This window comes from Nothobranchius furzeri, chromosome 11 (assembly GCF_043380555.1).
Source record: "Nothobranchius furzeri strain GRZ-AD chromosome 11, NfurGRZ-RIMD1, whole genome shotgun sequence".
Classification (NCBI taxonomy): Eukaryota; Metazoa; Chordata; class Actinopteri; order Cyprinodontiformes; family Nothobranchiidae; genus Nothobranchius; species Nothobranchius furzeri.
Window position 1 is genome coordinate 66742665 of NC_091751.1, and position 21324 is coordinate 66763988.

General features: G+C 43.2%; 1 protein-coding gene across 3 annotated transcripts in view; it reads right to left on the reverse strand.

Annotated features, from left to right (window-relative positions):
• LOC107384366 (xenotropic and polytropic retrovirus receptor 1 homolog) overlaps positions 1 to 21324 on the reverse strand; it is a 60715-nt gene that overhangs the window by 19951 nt on the left and 19440 nt on the right. For all 3 annotated transcript variants that reach the window (XM_015957604.3, XM_054744658.2, XM_070541764.1), the window contains one exon: positions 8740 to 8791. In XM_015957604.3, coding sequence (XP_015813090.1) covers positions 8740 to 8791 — 52 coding nt within the window. The remainder of the gene's footprint in view (positions 1 to 8739; positions 8792 to 21324) is intronic.

Genomic DNA, 21324 nt, shown 5'->3' on the forward strand with positions numbered 1-21324 from the left:
TTGACTCTAAAGCTGCTCAGAGACATTAAACACTCATATATGAACACATTATGGATTTTATTATTACATTATGTGTCCTGTAAGTTTTCAGTACTTTTTTAGATTTTGTGAGTTTTTGCAAAGCGTGTTCTTCTCAGCCTGAGGCGTGGTGTTGAACCAGGAAACAGATGTTTTACTTTGTTAAATCTTCTTAAACGTTTAAAATGTTTTGTCCTAACCTGTTGTGAATGGAGAGCTTTTCAGAGATGGCAGGTTGTGTCAACTATGTTTTTGATTAAAAAAATAAAAAATAAAAAGCAATTATCTGACATCTTCTATTTATCGATGAAAACAAATCAATATGAAATAATAGTGATGCATTGGGATATCGAATCGAATTGAATCGTTGACCCAATATTCGTAATCGAATTGGGAGACAAGTGAAGATTCACACCTCTTAACCTATATATATGTATATATATACATATACTGTGTATATATATATATATATATATATATATATATATATATATATATATATGTTATCAGCCTCAACAGATATAGTAATATCGGATATTGGCCCAAAAACATTAATATCTGGGCATCCCTAGAGGTAGACTTTCCTCACAGCATCTAGTATAGTTTTACTTTTCTTAGAGGCATTAAAAAATCTATGAGGAAAAATACTGTCCCAATGAGAAAGTGTGCAACCCTCTCAGCTGACTGGGAACAGAAAATGTTTCCTAAATACAGAATCAACACTTCTGGAGAATTCCATCAGATCAGTTACAATTTTTGTTCCCAGATTTGTTCAAATCTAAACTCTATAAAAAGCTGCTGCTGTGAAGGTTTTTGGTGAACATGAGTAAAAAAAAGAGCAGAACTAGTGTTTTCCGACGGTTATTTTGAACCCGTCTTCACATCAACAACAACCAAACAGCAGCCTGGTGGTTTTGAGTCAGACTGGGCAGATTCAGTGATTCACCGCGTTCCAGACCAGACACCAAACTAAGTCGAGTGCAGCGTCCCGACCACGCCCTCCATCATAAATACACAGCCACACAGTCAGACCACTGTAATCTGCTTATCCCTTTTTAACCTTATTCTGCTCTTTTCTCTCGGTGTCTCAGCAGGTGTCATTGTCATTATCATTATAATTATCATTATGACACGTCTGTCTCTTAATAACAGCTTAAATTTTACATTTGGCTGTTTTTACTCCTTTTTAGCACCGCCCTTTTTAACTCTTACTCAGGCCTTTGAACTAAAGAGCAGCTTCATGAGCGGAGAGTTCTCTTAGTCCGTTCATGTGTAAAAACACCTGTCTGAGTCCTGAAGGGCTGAAGTGTTCTGATACAGTAGAAGAGATGCTAGATCACAGAAAAGCCTGCGTTGATGCAGAGAAACGTGTGACCTCAGAGCTGTTAGGATGTCTGCGCTGACCGTGTTCACTCTACAGGGAGTGCAGAATTATTAGGCAAGTTGTATTTTTGAGGAATAATTTTATTATTGAACAACAACCATGTTCTCAATGAACCCAAACAACTCATTAATATCAAAGCTGAATGTTTTTGGAAGTAGTTTTTAGTTTGAGCTGTTTTAGGGGGATATCTGTGTGTGCAGGTGACTATTACTGTGCATAATTATTAGGCAACTTAACAAAAAACAAATATATACCCATTTAAATTTTTTATTTTTACCAGTGAAACCAGTATAACATCTCCACATTCCCAAATATACATTTCTGACATTCAAAAACGATACAAAAACTAATCAGCGACCAATATAGCCACCTTTCTTTGCAAGGACACTCAAAAGCCTGCCATCCATGGATTCTGTCAGTGTTTTGATCTGTTCACCATCAACATTGCGTGCAGCAGCAACCACAGCCTCCCAGACACGGTTCAGAGAGGTGTACGATTTTCCCTCCTTGTAAATCTCACATTTGATGATGGACCACAGGTTCTCAATGGGGTTCAGATCAGGTGAACAAGGAGGCCATGTCATTAGTTTTTCTTCTTTTATACCCTTACTTGCCAGCCACGCTGTGGAGTACTTGGACGTGTGTGATGGAGCATTGTCCTGCATGAACATCATGTTTTTCTTGAAGGATGCAGACTTCTTCCTGTACCACTGCTTGAAGAAGGTGTCTTCCAGAAACTGGCAGTAGGACTGGGAGTTGAGCTCGACTCCATCCTCAACCCGAAAAGGCCCCACAAGCTCATCTTAGATGATACCAGCCCAAACCAGTACTCCACCTCCACCTTGCTGGCGTCTGAGTCGGACTGGAGCTCTCTGCCCTTTACCAATCCAGCCACGGGCCCATCCATCAGGCCCATCAAGACTCACTCTCATTTAATCAGTCCATAAAACCTTAGAAAAATCAGTCTTGAGATATTTCTTGGCCCAGTCTTGACATTTCAGCTTGTGTGTCTTGTTCAGTGGTGGTCGTCTTTCAGCCTTTCTTACCTTGGCCATGTCTCTGAGTATTGCACACTGTAGCGCCAGTGCCCTATACACTGGCACTACCTGGTAGCTGTTGCGGGTGGTCTTTACGTGTGCTTAAAGAAATGCAGCTTGAGTTTATTTCCGATGTTGTTTATTATGTTGTCTTGTTCCAAAATGTCCATGATCCATTTACAGCAGTTAAATTGGGTTTCAGTGAATGCATTACTTGCCCCAATGACAGTCCGCAGAGTCCATTACATACAGCCACAGTCCTCGCCACACAGTAAAAAACTGTTTGTCCCATCCAGCCACCCCTGAGTCCAATCTGTGTTGGCTTAAGTAGGCTGGTGCAATTAACCAATAACATGAGGCCAAGCCTCCTCCCAAGTGCATAAAAAGAAATGACACATATGGCTCCTACACACACCTTGTGCTTTTGAGCACTCCAGTGATGTTGCAGCTCTGAAATATGGCCAAACTGGTGGAAAGTGGCATCTTGGCAGCTGCACGCTTGACTTTTCTCAGTTCATGGGCAGTTATTTTGCGCCTTGGTTTGTCCACACGCTTCTTGCGACCCTGTTGACTATTTTGAATGAAACGCTTGATTGTTCGATGAACACGCTTCAGAAGCTTTGCAGTTTTAAGACTGCTGCATCCCTCTGCAAGATATCTCACTATTTTTTACCTTTCTGAGCCTTTCAAGTCCTTCTTTTGACCCATTTTGCCAAAGGAAAGGAAGTTGCCTAATAATTATGCACACCTGATATAGGGTGTTGGTGTCATTAGACCACACCCCTTCTCATTACAGAGATGCACATCACCTAATGTGCTTAACTGGCTTTCGAGCCTATACAGCTTGAAGTAAGACAACATGCATGTAGAGGACGATGTAGACAAAATACTCATTTGCCTAATAATTCTGCACTCCCTGTAAAGTCTTTGGCCTGTCTGGCTAAAGATACTTTTGTGAAAATGATCTTGGATCTCAATGAGTTCTCCCTGGATAAATAAGGTTTAACACCTGGTTGGGTGAGTCAGGGCTTTTCCTGTGACCTCTCTCAACTAGCTAACGGATCTCCAACAGAAATCGTTCAAGAACGTTTAGAGGAACACAACAAAGTTTACGGGGATTGCTGTAAAGTCTCCGACACAACAAGTCGGTGACTTGATGCAATCTGCTGGGTTCCTTATGTAAGAAACGGAACTAACTGGCATAACGAACTGAACTCAGATGGAATGTTTTATTTTGTGAAGTGCCTCGAGACGACTCTTGATGTGATTTGGCGCTGTATAAATAAACTGAATTGCTGCATTAGGCTATGTTCACACAGAGGGGCTTCATCCTGAAATATTTACTGAGATCTAAACTTTGTTTGTTTACATCATAATTTAAATCTGACCTCCATCAGACTCCAGGTTGAATCCCGAAAAGACCAACATGACGCAGCATGCTGCACTCACAGGAGCAAGCGAGGCTGCTGCATACGGATCAATTCTAAAGTTGTTTTTCAATAAGAACCCAGAAACTTGTGACCAAGTGCTAAAGGTAAGCTTGTTCTGTTTGTTGTTTACATGTCTTCTTGCAACAAAGCAAGTTTACTGAGAAACTGTTTTTTACTTGTTTTTAAAATATGATCAGTCACCCTGAGTTTCACACAGGCTGAACATGAAAATAGTCTCCTACACCGATCTCCTGCATTAGCTTCTGATGGAAAACAGACAGTGAAACTATAGGATTAGAAAATCCTGACAGATCTACGTCACACTGTCACTTCACTCACTGCCAGCCGTTTCCTGATCGCTAAAGCCCTTCGCTGTCAGCGTTTCTCGCCATTTTTACTGTTTAAGAATCACAGAACATTGTTCGCTAAGATGATGTCGACGCCAAAACTACTAAAACTAAGAGAAGGCTCACCTCGTAAATCAGGAAGAATCCGCGCGTTTATCTGTTCTTTCATAATCCGTTGTCGAATTGTGATCGGCAGAAGCTTTTCCGGTTCGCGCCTCACTTTTTTTTACAGGAACGGCCCAAAACGATCTCCTAACACATGGATGTTCTGCTTCCTGATCATGTGATCTGTGACGTATGCGGATGAAGATCGGCTTCAGAGCTGAGATGTTTGTTCTCTCAGCACGGGGGCTCGTTCCGATGCCCAAACATAAAAAAAAATGCAAATTTTATTCAATTCAATTTTATTTATATAGCGCCAAATCACGACAAGAGTCGTCTCAAGGCACTTCACAAAATAAACATTCTAATTCAGGTCAGTTCATTAAGCCAATCAGAAATAATGTTTCCTATATAAGGAACCCAGCAAATTGCATCGAGTCACTGACTAGTGTCAGTGACTATACAGCAATCCTCATACTAAGCAAGCATGCAGCGACAGTGGAGAGGAAATCTCCAGAGAATCCTGGCTCAGTATAAGCAGCCATCCACCACGACTCACACACACACACACACACACACACACACACACACACACACACACACACACACACACACACACACACACACACACACACACACACACACACACACACACACACACACACACACACACACACACACACACACCAAGCAATGTGTCTATGGTTGCATTGTGACTTAGTCGTCATTGAGCGCCGTTATGGCTGTTCTCGTGGTCTGCCTGTATCTGTTCTGTCTATATGTGTGTGTGTAACCTTGGTCAGGCTGTTCTGTGGAGTCAAGTTCCTATGCTCTCGTTCGCTGGAGCGCTGGCAATAAAATTCTCTCTGATTCTCTCTGATTCTGATTGGCAGTGAATGAGTTAACTTTCAAGGACTCCATGTTTTCTTCTGGCCAGCTTAGGGGCCTGCGCCTGTCGATGCCGCACACTAGATGAATGGCTGGACATACGAATTACGGAAGTTGTGTTACCACTTTCTAGGGATGTATATGGTTAACCGGTTAATTGCTGTTAATGTTGTAACCAGGTAAAATACTTTTGCCCGGTTAACTGCTTGGCCGAGCGGTATTGCAGATTCAGAAACTGCAGCGCCAGAAAACTAGCATCAAAATTCTCTCAATAGAATTAACTTAAGGACCATCAAAGTCTGAGGAGTCATGCAGAGGTCGCATGCTTTCTGCTTCACAGGAAACAACATTTACTGTAATGGTTTTTTAAACAAGCAACAGTCACAGCAATATGGTGTAAAACTACTAGGGTGTAACAGTTCACAGGGTTATTTGAACCGTTGCGGTTTGGGCAGTTTGGTTCGGTCCACTTGCGTACCATTACCGTTTTAATTTTTCCCCTTTGGAATAATGAATTTTTCACGCATTTGCGTGATCTAAGTGCAGCGGACAAAAGTTCCTCGGTGAGTTTACGCACGGATGCTGTATTGAGTGACGACGCATGATGGCTGCACGAGCCCGGTCTCCGTTCAAAAAATGTGATCTTCAAATTCTAATCAACGTCTTTCAGAGCGGATCAGACCAGTTGACTGTCGCTGCTGCTGTGGAGTCTGTGTTGAGACTCTGAACGGAGCGTCGTGTCGCCTCTCCCTCCCTTCTCTCCCAGTGTGCAGGCACGCAGCGGCAAACAAGTAAACAACCATGCTGAACTTTTCCGCTGTGACAACTGATGTCAGTTTTTCATCTTACGACAAAAATACGGTGCGGAGGAAGCTCGTTATTTCATACAAGTTTTAAAGAAGAAACTCTGGGCGGTGTGAGGTCAGTTTTTAAGAAATAAAAACACGTCAAATACAGCACTCGTCTGTGTGACGTCGGGGACACACCGGCCGCCGAAGCGCCGCGAAAAGGGGACCGCCTTCATTCGGCGCCCTTGTTATCCTATTCTACAGACCAAATGGGCCGCTGAAGCGCAGCGCGCCGGTACTCCAGCCCGCGCCGTGCAGCGATCGTTTCGGCGTCTGCTCCATTTTGTTCATGAGCCGCGGGTGAACCGCATCAATTCTGGCAGGAAGTAAAACTTAGACATAAGAGGCAGGCCGGTAAATTTAACAAAATAAAGCATTTCAAAATACAATTCTGCGATAGTGAAATGTGTTCGTAAACAGACACTTGTGTGTGTGTGTGACCACGGAGCAAACAGGACAGAGAGGCAGAAAGTCGTAGGCCAGCTATTAACAACTGGTTCACACACACACACGTACAAACAGCAAGGGGGAGGGGGGTGTAGAGGAAAAGAGCAGAGAAAAGGCAGAGAGGAAATGGAGGACACCAAGTGGTTAAAAGAAAAACTACGAGGCGCGCCTCGACCGGAGCGGAGAAACAAGCATCTGGTCTGAACTGAGGAGCAGCGAGCAGCGGCCGAATTTCGTGAGCGCTTCGCCTCCCGGCGCTTCGGCGGCCGGTGTGTCCCCGGCCTGAGTGCGCTGCGCAAATCATAGACATGAATATGTAGATGCACGCCCCATTGGGTGCTGGAGAGTGTAACAGCATCGCCGCCATGTTGGATGGGTCTCCTCACTCTCCAAAGTCAATGCAGAATGAGCAAATATGCCCCTTTCAGTGCAGCCTACAGTTACAACAATCAGCGTACAATTGAAAACTATTGAAAATGGATCACATGGGATTACTATTGGCTTTGCTAGCCCACCTGATAGTTGGGTAAGCACCTTCCTCAGTAGAAATGAATGTACTGGGGGCTAATCTATCTAAAATGGCGGTCGGCCACTACGGCATCTCCAATAGACAGTGACAGTCGACGGGGCATCTATGTATATATATGTCTGTGCAAATAACCTGTGAAATAATTAAATACATCATGCTAGATTAGCAGCCTGTGATGACACCCTGTTCTGCTCACTATAGGAGCCGCTTCAGATATTAAATAAATAAATAAATCTAATAATAATATACCAACAATGAATCGAACCGAGCCCTTCGAAATACTGACCCGAACCGAATACGAGTTTCCTTTACAATGTTCATTATGTCCTCTTTTTTAATATTAAACGAGGTTCTTTTCGTTTCGGACATGAAGGTGTTTCGAGTTACCTTGACATGCTTCGACCGTCGTCTGCGGTCTTCCTCAGAAATGCCACAGATGTTTGTGTGACGCATCTTTATCAGCTGTTCTCCTGGTGGGCGCAACCAACCCGGATCTGTCAGATCTACCGCGACATTTCTGAGGAAGACCGCAGACGACGGTCGAAACATGTCAAGGTAACTCAAAACACCTTCAAGTCCGAAACGAAAAGAACCTCGTTTAATAAACGAATACGAGTTTAGCGTACCGTTAACACTCCTAAAAACTACCCTGAAATGTATGCATGTACTGCCCCCAGTAAACTACACACAGACACTTTAAAACATCTGTGTTGCAAAGCAAAGAGACGGTGGTAGAGTAACGTTGTTCTTAGCCAATCAGAGGCAAGATGTCCAAATATCTGAAAAATAAGACTTCAAGTCCTGCTGTGTTCTGCTCCAGCTAACTTCCAGTTCCTGAAACAGGAGGACCAGAGCTTTCTTCCCCACAGAAATCGACTCATGTGTACTAGACAATTTCAAATGTGTAGAAAGGAAGGAGTGAACTTTGTCTTTAATGAATGCAAAATTTATTTTATTGTAAAATTTAAAAAACCTGTAACGATAAAGATTTCTTATGTGAATGAAAAGAACAAAGTATTTTCATTTTTGTAGGAAAAATCTCTGTAGATCTGAAACAACTGCAAAATGGTCTCACGTGTTTGCTTAGTAATAGAAAAGCCTTCAACCCTCTGGAAGTGCTGGAGCAATACACTTCAGACAAAACTTCAGCGCACAGGCCAACATGAAGCACTTACTGACTTCAGAAAGCTGGTGAAAGGCTGAGAAATAGAGCTGCAGCTGCTCCAATGAACCTAATCACGTAGTGCTGAGAACTTTGTTTAACTCCAGTCCGAGCTGGAATACAACCTCATTACAGGTATTAACGTCTTCTGCGTGCTCAAACATCAGTATGATGTCAGCTATGACACTCAGGTTCACAAAACACTGATTTAAGGAATTTTGTATCGTTTACAATAATAACTGACAGAAATATGACCTCTAGAAAACATCATTTAGATACTAAGAACAGACCTTAATAAATGTAGTGATGTCATCATTATCATCATCATCATGAAAATGAGTGAGAAATGAGCAAATATCTGAATTTTATCTGGTAAAATTAGTTCATTAACTCATCTTTCATCACTGAGACCTTAGTGAAAAGTAGCAGGTTAGAAAAAATAACAAACCCATCTAAATGGTCCATTCTTTTTTTGCTTTTAGTTCTATAACGAGTCAATAAAACACCATCCTGTGTGTGCGTGTGTGTGTGTGTGTGTGTGTGTTACCTTCCACAGATGGTGCTTGGTCCTGAGCAGCATACAGCATCTCCTTGAAAGCCTACAGACACGACAAGCAGACATATTCAGTGTTGCGATTTACCTAAATGAAATTGTTCTGAAGGCTTTGCAGGCGTTAAAAAAAATTTATGTAGCGCTTTGCTGAGGATCACTCACTCACTCAGTCACTCAGTCACTCACTCACGTAAACTGGGGGGGGGGGGGGGGGTACCATTTTGCCTCACTGGCCCCACTGACCGTAAGTTTCAATTCAAGTTTATTTATATAGCGCCAAATCACGACAAGAGTCGTCTCAAGGCACTTCACATAATAAACATTCCAATTCACAGTTCATTATGCCAACCAGAAATAATGTTTCCTATATAAGGAATCCAGCAAATTGCATCAAGTCACTGACGAGTGTCAGTGACTATACAGCAATCCTCATACTAAGCAAGCATGCAGCGACAGTGGAGAGGAAAACTCCCTTTTAACAGGAAGAAGACACAGACACAGACACAGACACACACACACACACACACACACACACACACAAAGACAAGTAATGTGTCTATAGTTATATTGTGATGTCTTAGTAAATATTGTATTTGGTGAAAGATAAACTTTATTGTATTTATCCTAGTGGATCTATAATTAACCGGATAAACTAGTAGTAGCACATCAAAAGTCAATGAAAACAAGCATCTTGCCCAAGGACACAACAGTAGAAATCCCAGGAAGTAGCTGGGATTGAACCAGCAACCCTGATCACTAGACAACCTGCTATATCTCCCGAGCTACTGATGTCCCCATCTTATATCACCAGTTCTTTATTGATACACTGCAAGGCTGCAATAACAGAAATAAACCAATGACTGACCAAAGATTCAAGACCGCCAAGGTACTCTCCTTCGGGTACCACCCATCACACACCTGCACCTGACCCCCTTGGCCCCTCCCAGAAGTGGTGAGCCTATTGGATGGGGGAGCCACGTCTCCTTTATGGGCTGTGCCCGGCCGGGCTCCATGGGTGAAAGCCCATGGCCTGGTTCTAGAGGGGGGACCCTGGGACCCGTGTCCGGGCAAGGGAAAAGAGGTACGTGGGCTGCACTTTGTTCACTCACCCTCATTGTCCCAGTAATGCATTTTTTAACACTGTTGTCTTCTGGGAAATGTAAAAATAAAATAAAAGTCCCTTGTGTCACTTTACAGCAGTCATAGGTTTTTACTATCCCTGGCCAAGAGGGGACAACAGTGGAGAAAAACGCGAGTGAGTGAGTGAGTGAGTGAGTGAGTGAGTGAGTGAGTGAGTGAGTGAGTGAGTGACCTATTGATTTGATTAGGTTTGGTAATAGACCCATACCAGCTAAATAGTTTTCTAGTTAAACAAAAGGATTGGCTGCATGCTGCACTTTGAACACCACAGCTGTGATGCCTCACCATGCGTACCGTCCTATCATACTACTGGACTGTGTTGTGTGACGCCAGCCGCTCCTCCCCAACCATACCGCTCTATTATTCAATGTAGCTACAACTGAAGGGGGGCCATGAACGGCGTGGTCCGGGTCGGTTGTATGGACTACTTTTATAAATGAAAATGACATATATAGTAGCTATATATCTAATATAGTGTCCCAAAAGCTCCTACCATCCCAGAACCTTCAAGGGAACCGAGGACTAATAGTCATCTCAACCTCAAAGACTGATGATATACTTTATTTCTTGATAATATATAAAACGTTTTAATTCCAGATGTTTATTGTCCAATAACTGCACTCCATCACACCACACTGATCATCTAATCACAACTGAAATACAAATATCTAGGCTATATCTTGACCTGTAGCAAATGCTAATATTTGCCTAAGTTACTGTTTAGCGCTAGGATACGTAGGGGTGGCATAACATTGTTGTACCACCTGAATGGTGGAGGACCAGCACAGGTCACTCTGAATGCTGCCCTAGAAGCCTTTCAAAAGCAGCATTTGTAAATACTATTTTACGCAACACTGGAGGATTTTAGTATAGGACTAAATGAGACAGATGATTATCGGTTTCAACCCCTGAAGGGAAAAGTTGGAAGAGAAAGAAGATTGTAGCATTTTGTCATCCTATGCCACATGTAGGGCTTTGACTGTTTTATGGATCTTCATTCTGCTTCATGTTGTGAGTTCATAAATCTGCAGTGCACGCTTCAACTAGTCACCACTGTGGAGACTGGGAGTAGACAGACAGCTGTTGGGAGACAACAAGACAATCAGACTCTTATTCCAGCCAGCTCAACAATGGGATAGTAGAGTGGTTAGTGACTGCTTCAGAAAACCAGCAAAGTAATGGGACCATAATGAACTCAGTGTGCAGCAGATGGGACAAAAATGCTTCTGTAAGGCCAGCATGGCCTCAGCTTCACCAGAACACAACAGAACCGCCTGTTCAACAGCTACATTTATATTAGGACAGGCCCATGACTAGATATGCTAGGATGCACTTTTCTTTAGTTATTGTTAGTTCTTCTGGTAATGTGGGATAAAACAAAAAACATCACATCAACGATTTTCTTAAACTACTGCACACCCTCATAATATACGTGGGTGCTGTGTATCTCTCCAACATATCCCCTCACTACCTGCTGGCCACGAGTTAACAGTTCATCACTCAAGAAGACATGTTCTCCAATTAATGCCCCTCCAGGTCACATGGCCCTTACCTGCAAAAGTGTGTAAATATTTCACCATAAATGTGTGTCGTAAATGTTTTTGGGAATAAGACAGAAGGTCCTAAATGTTCATGATACAGAGATTATGCACCATCATGCACCATTCAACAAGGAAAATGGAAATTTACAGTACAATGCAAAAAGTCTTTGCTACTTGTTAGGTAAGAGTTCAGGTAGGAATGAACTTAATACACCAGCGTTTCCCCTACACAGGCTCAGGCGTGGCGCTGTGGTCCGCGCCAACGCCTCGCCTGACATTGCCCCAAATTTTTAAAGCACTCTGGCTTAAAATGGGTAGCAACGAGACTTGTGGGGAGAATTTCAGGAGCAGCACCGTTATACATAAAAATAATCCACTGGTGGCTTCCTAGCAAACATTCCAACATTTAATGACATTTGAAACAAAGTCAGTCTGAGACTTCCCTTCGTGTTGAAAATGAAAGTTGAACTGTCTTTTCTTGCCGCGAATTCAACGTCTTTTGGCACGTCTCATTTGGACGTTTAATAAATAAAATTTGGGCTTCTTATTACTGTAAAAAAACTCTGATTGCCATCTGAATCTGAATCTTGTATGTCCCAGCCTGGATTCGAACCTGGGTCCTCTGCATGTAAGTCTTCCTAGATGAGCCATCTCTTTGAAACACAGAAGACCGCATGAGCTCCAGAACCGGATGACAGGCATCCCTCTCCCTCTCTCTAAGCCCTAAACTACGTTACGTGAATGGATATAGGGCTTGTGATAGTGACGTCATCACCAACACATCCGCCCTGTTGGAGGCGTGAGTCCTTACTTGTTGCTTGTTACTACTGTACTGTACTACGCTCAGTCTCTTTCTTACGGCTTAAATTAATGTGATTACACAACTCTAGTAAACCATTGCTGTGTTGTGGAGTAACACACGTGATCGCCAAGGGAATAAAGGTGGAAAACAAGCTAACCTTTCACCGTTTTCCTGCTTAGAGGCAAAACCACAGAGACCAAGTATCTAGCTCACATATGTCAGAGTCAAGGCCCGTGGGCCAGATGCGGCCCGCGGAGCATTTTTATGTGGCCCGCGAGATAAATATCAAAAATAAATTAAAACTGGCCCACTGGCCGATTTTACCGCAAAGACTTCAACTCCCATGATGCTTTGCGGCGTCAGCGAGGAGCCGACGAAGCCTCCTCCTTTGTGTTTTTTCAGCGCCTGCTGCCGGTGTCTGCAGCTCCGCTGTCTCGGACAAACACTCCTCTCACTCAGCGCCGAGTTTACTCAGCTATTTGCCGACGTTGAAGCCCAGAAACGGATATTCTAGCCGCTCAGTAATGCGTTCACGACTTAAAGAGAAAGTTTTCCAACTAACTTCCAGACAGAGCTGATATAACTCCAGCGACACGCTCAAACCAGCACGGCTCTGTGGTTGTGTTTCCCCCACGACACACAACAACGTGGTCAAGCTGCTCAGACATGTTCAGCAGCACAAACCTATGTGAGCACCTGTTGTCATCTAATGTTGTCATTATTATGATGAAGATGAACAAAACAACAGGAGTCTCCTCCTCAGCTCAGATCAGCCCCATGATGCAGGTATCTGGCTGGAACAGGTGAGCATCACAGTAAACCAGTGGAGCAAACTGAGCTTTAAATATGTTGGTTTTATGCTCTTTTTCTGCTCCAAAACATGAAAGTTAACAGGTGAGATGTTGCATTTTCATTTAAGATAAAATGATATTTTTATTTTGTTGTTGGCCCGTGAGAAAAGATTTAACCTACAGTAAACAGGAAGTGGAAAGGCTGCAGACAGATGAATAGAATAGAAAATCCTTTATTGTTTCTGAGTGGGGAAAGCTAGATGTCACAGCAGCGATGACACGTATTACAGGAGAAAAAAAGGAGGATAAAAATAAGAAAAATGAATAAACAAGAAAACATAAATCCTGAATAGATTTTAAAAATGCTGATTATACCACAAGTAATGAATACCACTGATGCCTTTTATTTAAAACGGACTTGCTCGTGTGTGATTCGGTTATTCCACATTCAGTGTTAATGCAGAAATATGTTTGTTTCTAAATTTAAAGGTTCAAAATTGCATATATGTTGATAAAGATAATGTGCAAATTTGTCATCACTTTTTCAAAAATATTAAGTTTGGCCCTCGACTCCATCCCAGAGTTTCATTTCGGCCCCGTGTGAGTTTGAGTTTGACACCCCTGGTCTAGCTTAACAAAATGTCGTTGGCTCGCAGCTATAAGGCGACCAAACATCACCTTCTGGATTATTTTCATTCTGGTAAATTACAGATGGTGTACGTTTTTTATACATCGTTTCTTTCCTTCAACCGTGACAAGCACATGACACACACACACCGGTGAGCTAATGTGGGCGCTGACACACAACACAACTTCTCTCGCTACACTTCTTCTGTGGGATGCCAATTTTGATAGTTTTACTAGAAAAAAACTATCTCTCATCTGGACGTTTACATCCGCTCACACCACAAACAAGAATGCTGAAAATGTCCATTATGCAGAACTGCGGTGGCAACAATATGTCATCAGTGCTCTAGTCTTGGGTCTTTCATGTGGATAAAAACCATTTATAATGCTGATTGTGTCCACATACCGGTCCTCGACGTCTTTAATTAACGCATCCCTGTATATTACGCATCCTTTTTGGGATTTTATAATGTTGTTTGTTTCTTTCACCCAAATCTGCTTCTTCTCTACAAGGGTACCATTTGTTTCACGGTTTATTTATGCTCGTCAACCTTCCAACATGGCCGCGCACATCCCAGAATGCTATGTAGGTCCATCTTAAGTATATATATATAAACATTAAAAAATTTCCTGTGTCAGAGCCGGCATTAGAATCCATATTTTTCTCTGGATTAAGCTAACAGGACTCCCTCAGCTGATGTCACTTAGTTTGAGAAAATAAATAAATTTTTCTCACAAAAAATTACTCTAAAAAAGTCTAAATAATTTATGTGTAAAAAAATTGTTTAAAACGAGTTTCTATTATGTTTCTCTGAACATCGGTTCATGGGAGTCTCTAACTTGCAATTAAGCAGCTTAATACATCCTTCAGAGTTCTGTTGAAACTATGCAGTGTTTAATTTCATGACGTTTTCTTTTAGTTAAGCCCGTATGAATCCAGTCCAAATCCTACTCCATAGCTTCAGCTCTGTCATTGATTGCTGGATATTGGTCTACACAGAATCTACTGATAATGAGTGGAATCGATGCGTCCCTCAACTTTAACAAGATTACCAGTCCCTGCACTGGCCCCACAGCCCCACAGCATGATAGAATAGAATAGATTTTATTAATCTGACAGTAGGGAAATTCACTTCTATAGCAGCACATACACTTGAAAAGGAAGAAAATAACAACAAGTTACAGGTAAACACACCAAGGCAATAAGCTATTACTGTAACCTTCAACCACTAAAAACAACAAATAAAAGAAAACTTGGTTCCCTTTCAGTCGATTCACTTGGTACAACACATATAGTATGGGATATCACTCCCTCGCTTGGTCTGATTGAAGACAATTTTAATCACACCTTTAGGCCACGACATGGCTGTAGATGACAATTTTTCTGTGGCTCAGTGTGCACCTTTGACTGCCACTGCCGCTTCTCCAGTAACCCAGGACGACCGCTCCTTTATTCCTCTTTCTGCCGTGTTGCCGAAAAATTGGATGTGGAGTGGCCCCCTCCTCCTCCAGCTCAGAAAGCCTCCAGACTTAAGGGGTTCTTACTCCCATCAGAGCCAGCTGTGGTTAAGAATCGGCTGCCCATGTTCCCGGATTTTGTGACGGAGCTAGCGTCCTCCTGGAACAAGCCGCTGTCCACATGAACTACTGTGCCTCGTTTCACCCAAAATGTGGACCTCGAGGGTGCCGAAAAGGCCGGGCTGGTTGGTCGCCCCTCAATGGAACCATTTTGCATTGTCACACAACCTGGGTGTGAGTGGCTACACAGCCCTGCCTTCCAAACAATCTCATTGTCTCAACTGGAAAAAATCTACCGGGCTCAGGTAACCACTGCTTGCGCTCTGAGTTTAGCTACAATGCTACAAACATATCAGGCTATGTGCTTGTCGGAAGTGGGTGACCCTGTGCCACCTGACAGCCCTCTCACCCCCCCTCCTGGATGAGATTCGAGTTACGGCTGACTACATTTTTTGCACGTCCTGTTGTGCAGCGCTCTCACTAGGGAGGGGAATGGCATCAACAATGGTAGCCCAATGACACCTGTGGCTAATCCTCCCAGATGTCCCGGACAGGGACCGGGCTGTGTATCTGGACATGCCAGTGTCTAATGAGGGGTGTTTTGAGCAGTCCTTGGATGCAATACAGACAAATTTTGAGTTCCAGAAGAAGCAAACCGAGGCGTACTGATGCATCATTCCCAGACGGGACGCGAGAGGGTGGCCCAGTATGAGCTCCCGCAAACCAAAGACTACCCCACCACCAACCAAGAGGATGACCATGCCTGCATGCACAGGAGATGTGCCTCAGCAGCCCCAATCCCAGAAGCAAGTTCCTTGACAGTCGGCCAGGAGCAAGGGCCCACCCTCGAACTTCGAGCGAGACCGTTCGTCTCGACGCAAGAAGACGCACTCATCCTAGCAATGAGCAACCATCTCCATTTGGACCCCCGGAGCGGAGAGACCTGTACGCTCCGCGGTCAAGCCTGCTTTCAGAGATTGCAGCCTATGTGTTCAGAGGCCCCAGCCCCAAAAGGCGCTGCGTTCCCCACACACAGTCTCCCCAGCATTTTTCCCCAAAACACACAGTTTGATCAGTGAAAAATGTGTAAAAAAAAAAATAAAACTCAAAATCAACCATTGCCTAAGGGCATGTCAGCCCGCTGAGCTGTTTCTACCCACTTCAGCAGAAGGCAGCATCTCCCTGCCTGTGGTACAACAGGTCAGTCGTCTCAGAGCGTCTCTCTCACTGGCTTGCATGCGCCCCGTCCCCATGGGTAGAGAAAACGGTCACTGCGGTTACAGTTCCAGGTCAGACCACCCCGCTTCTGCTCAGTCGTAAACAGTATTGTGGGATTCGAAGCAGCAATCGTTTATAGAGAGGAAATAAATACCCTACTGGAGAAGGGGGCAATACATGTGGTCCCAGCTTCTGAAACAGACAAAGGTGGTTACAGCCACTACTTTGTAGTTCCGAAAAAAGGACATGGGTTACGTCCCATTTTGGACCTACGAATGCTAAACAAACACCTCCGCATGTTCAAATTCAAAATGCTAACCTTGAGACAACTGTTAAACGCCATGAGCCCGGGCGACTAGTTCACAACGATCATTCTCACGGACGCTTGCTTTCATGTAGCAATACATCTGGAACACAGACGGGTCCTACAATTTTCCTTCGAGGGCATAGCCTAAGAGTAACTAGCCATGCCCTTCAGTCTGTTGCTCGCACCCCGCACATTTACAAAGTGCGTGGAAACAGCGTTAGACCCTCTCAAGGAGGGGGCTATTTGCATCCTAGCATATTTGGACAACTGGGCGCTAATTGCCTGTTCTAGAGAAAGAGCAGTAGAACAGCTACAGCAGGTGTTGTCTCACATCCAGAATCTGGGTTTTTGGTAAATTTCCAAAAGAGCTCACCGACCCCAAGTCAACAGTTCTCTTTCTTGGGTCTGGAGATTTGCTCCCTTTCGGGCCAAGCCCGTCTCTCAGAGCACAGAATAACAGCGTTCTGCAGGCATCTAGCTCTATTTCAGTTCTGCGCTTCGGAACTATATTGTAACTACTGGGCATGATGACTCTGTTTTCAGTGGTGCCACTTGGACTGCTCATGATGCATGCATTTCAATGCTTAATTCTGGTGGCCCCTTGATGGCCAGCAAAGTCATGGTATGCTGAGATAATCAGCTTGTTGGTGGAGGAACCCTGGGAGCCCCTTTCCCGTCCCGATCACAGTTAGCAGGCAGCAGGAGAAATACTTCATCCATGCCCAGAGTTGTTAATGTTGCATGTCTACCTACTGAGAGGTCTAGCTCATTAGCCAGGGGTCTCCCTTTGGGTGTGGTTGAGTCTATTCGGTGCTCTAGGGTGCCATCCACTAGAAGTGTATATGCCTTAAAATGGCAGGCTTTCGAGATATTGCTCCATTCCAGTGCCCCATCGTAAAAGTGTTAATGTTCTTACAAGAGCTGGTGGAGGAAGGACTACCCTTCTCTACAATCAAGATTTACATCACTGCATGCAATGTTGGCATTGATGGGGTGACACTGAGTGCACAACCCTTGCGGTTTGCTTCCTGAAAGGGGTCCGCAGACTGAGACCAGGAATTAAACCAAGCATTCCTTCCTGGGGCCTAGCAGTTGTGCTGGATGCTCTGTGTGATGCACTGTTTGAACCACTTGAGTCGATTGATAATATATAAGACAGCTCTGCTTCTTGCGTTGGCATCTGCCAAACGTGTCAGGGACCAGCATGCACATTCGGTGCACCCTTCGTGTGTGCAATTACGTGCTGAGGGTTCTGAGGTCACATTACAGCCCAATGCGTCTCATCTCCCTGAAGTGATTCCATCTAGCTACGCAAACATACTGATGTACATCAGGTATTGCACAAACATTAAACACATACTAAATATTCCACTGATGTTATTGTTTAACAGGATAATGCCAGTACTAGGGCTGTAGCGAAGCCTCGATGACGTTGACGGCTCGATTCTAAAAATTCGTCGACGTCAGATCCGGTAGTCGATGCACCGCGCCCACTTGTTGCATCCCCAGGAGTTTGTAAATAGAGGAGGAATCTGCCTGTTTTTCCTCTAGTTTGCCCTCTTCTCCGCCTTCCCTAACATCTCCGCCAAATACCGAAGACCCGGAACAACGTCCGTCCGCTACTAGATTCCTGTTTTGCCCGCCTTCGTCTCCCGGCAATGGACAACAACTTCCGGGGTCAAATGCGCTGCTCCGTCTCTATAGCAGATGCAGAAAATCACCGGGAGCGTTTCTCCCTTCATAAAGGAGCTTCTTTCAGACATTAGGAGCGCTGTTTTGGTGGTAGCAGTCTCTCCTCCGTGCTGGTCTGTTTGCTGCTGGGTACCTTTGGTTTATTTAAACTTGGCAACTTGAACTTACCGTTGGTAAAGCTACTGTTAGCATTTTCGCTAACAGCTTCTTGCGTTTGGATAAGCTGTTACGTTTTGGTTTAGAGTTCATCTTTTTTCAATCCAATCCAATTTTATTTATAAAGCGCATTCACAAGGCATTACAACCAAACAAGGCGCTGTACACTAGAAATGTTGGTTAATTAAACAAGCGATATTTAAACATGTTGAACACATATAAAAAATAATAATTTGTGGTACAAATTAATAAATGTCTAAATGTAATAAAATCTCCCTTTTATTACATTTAGAGTGTTGTGGGTTTTCGGTTTAGTTTAAAATATCACCTTGAGTTTGGTTTAACCGCCCAGTTTAGAGTTTGGAACTTTGGAGATTCTTATTTTGGTCCAGAATCCAGTAATCTTTGCCCAGTGGGACATCCCAGGTTATTTGTACTTTTGTTTTAATTCCCCACAGGCAGAATTAGTTTTATTACTCCCAACCGATGGAAAGATTAGTTTTTTTTGTAGTTGTAAATAAACCTGATCATCATTTTAACTTTTAAATCCTGCGTTATTGTCCCTTCCTTTTTGCACACGAGCCAAACTCCCCAGGAAGAGTCGTAACACCACTTGCCTCACGCACATAAGTGACCAAAACAAAGCAGCATGGAGACACTCCGTCTCCAACCACCTCTCAGGCAGCAGCCTGCACTCCCAAGTTCTACACGTCACCAGAACATAAACAACCGCAACACAATAAAAGCAGTGTTATACAAAATGGGAGGCCTGTAGTGTTTATTCTCTTACAGTAACAATTAATCAATTTTTTGGAGGAATTTATTAGAGATTTTTTGGTTTTTATTAACTGTGCAATAGAAAAATAATCATTAGATTAATTGTATAAATAGTCATTAGAAAAGTCGACTATTCGATAAAATAATCGTCAGAATAATCGTTTTAAAAATAATCGTTTACCCCCAGCCCTAGCCAGTACCAGTTTAACTGAAGAACTATACACTTTTACTGCAGAGGGGATGAATGACCTATGGTAGTGTTCTGTGTTACATCTTGGAAGTCTCAGTCTGCCTCTGAAGGAGCTGTGGAACCACAATGTTTTACTGTAGGTAACAGGTGTTTTTCTTGGCATGCTGTGTTCTTTTTTCCTCCATGCATAACACCCCTTGATATGCCCAAATAACTACATTTTTGTTTCATCAGTCCACATCACCTTATTTCAAAATTTTGCTGGCTTGTCCAAATGTGATTTAACATACCTCAAGGGGCTCGGTTTGTGCTGTGGTGGGAGAAAAGGCTTACTCTGCATCACTCTCACATAAAGCATCTCTTTGTGTAAAGTGTGCCGAATAATTAACAATGCACAGGGACTCCATCTGCAGCAAGAGGATGTTGTAGGTCTTTGGTGCTAGTCTGTGGGTTGACTCTGACTGTTCTCGCCATTCTTCGCTTCTGTTCACCTGAGATTTTTCTTGATCTGCCACTTTGAGCCGTAACTTGAACCATGCCTGTGGTCTTCCATTTCTTTAATGTGTTCCAGCTCATGTGAGAGTTGTTCTGAGACCCCAAGTTGCTGCTCTTCGGAGAATATTCAAAGAGGAGGGAAACTTACGATTGGCCCCCTTAAATACTCTCATAATCAGATCTGTCTGTGTTTGGAGGTCAAGAGTCACTGGGCTTACCAAAACAAATTTGATTTCCAATAATTAGTTCTAAAGGCTATGGAATCAATAAAATTGCAACAGTGTCCAAATGTATGCACCTGCTTAATTTTGTGTAAACAATTATTGCACACTTTCTGTAGCCTCGTCCTCTGTTTAATTCTACACAGAGAACTAGTCCGGTTACTCACGGCAGAGAGGCACATGAGGGGCGGGACTAACCAGCTCAAAAATAACCAGTCAGGAAAAAGGCGTAAATGCCAACAGTATCGCACAAAGCTGTAGTTGTTTTAGCTGTAGTCAAAATGGCGTCCAAACGTCTTTCTTTAGAAAAAAAGCTTTTAGCGGTTCTTCATGTTTTTGTTCTAAAGACTTGTCCAAGTTATTTAGAACAGAGGAAAGAGCCGCAGCGAACTCCGCTTCAGACGCCGTTTTCTTATTTGTGAGAAACTGAGCGTTGCGTGTGTGACGTACGCTGCTCAGTGCTGATTGGCTCGGTTGGAGCTTTCAGGGAGAGGGGTTATTTGAATAGGAGAGTTCCCAGACCCAATGCTTCCCATAAGGAAGCACGGAGCTGGCTGGTCAGGCTACACTTTCTGTAAATTCTAGAAACTTTGTTTCACTTCTCAAAAATCACTGTGTGTGTCACCTATATGATATATTTAACTGGACTTTTTTTTATCATAACAACCAACAATTTATACAGGAAAATCATGAAGATTAAAACAGCTGCCCAAACTTTCACGTCCCACTGTATAGGCCCACTGACTGATTACAAGATTGTAGAAACATGTGATGCTAATTAGTGGACACACCTTGAATTACATGCCCCTTTCATCCCATTATTTTCAGTCTTATCTAAGCGTGCCATCATTTTTGTCCAGGACTATTCCATTCGTTTATTTTTTTTAATAATTCTGTTGAAGCATGGGTGAAAAGCAATGTCTGACTTTGATAAAACTTCCTAGAATTTTTATTTACCATCACTTTTGTCAGATTCAAGTTATTTTTGTGACAATTGTGGTTTTTTCTTTCCAAAGGATACCAACAATTTTGTCCATTTGTGTAGCAAGGCGGATGCCTAACTCAGTATTAGTATCATGTTGCACTTAAAGAATTATATGACAG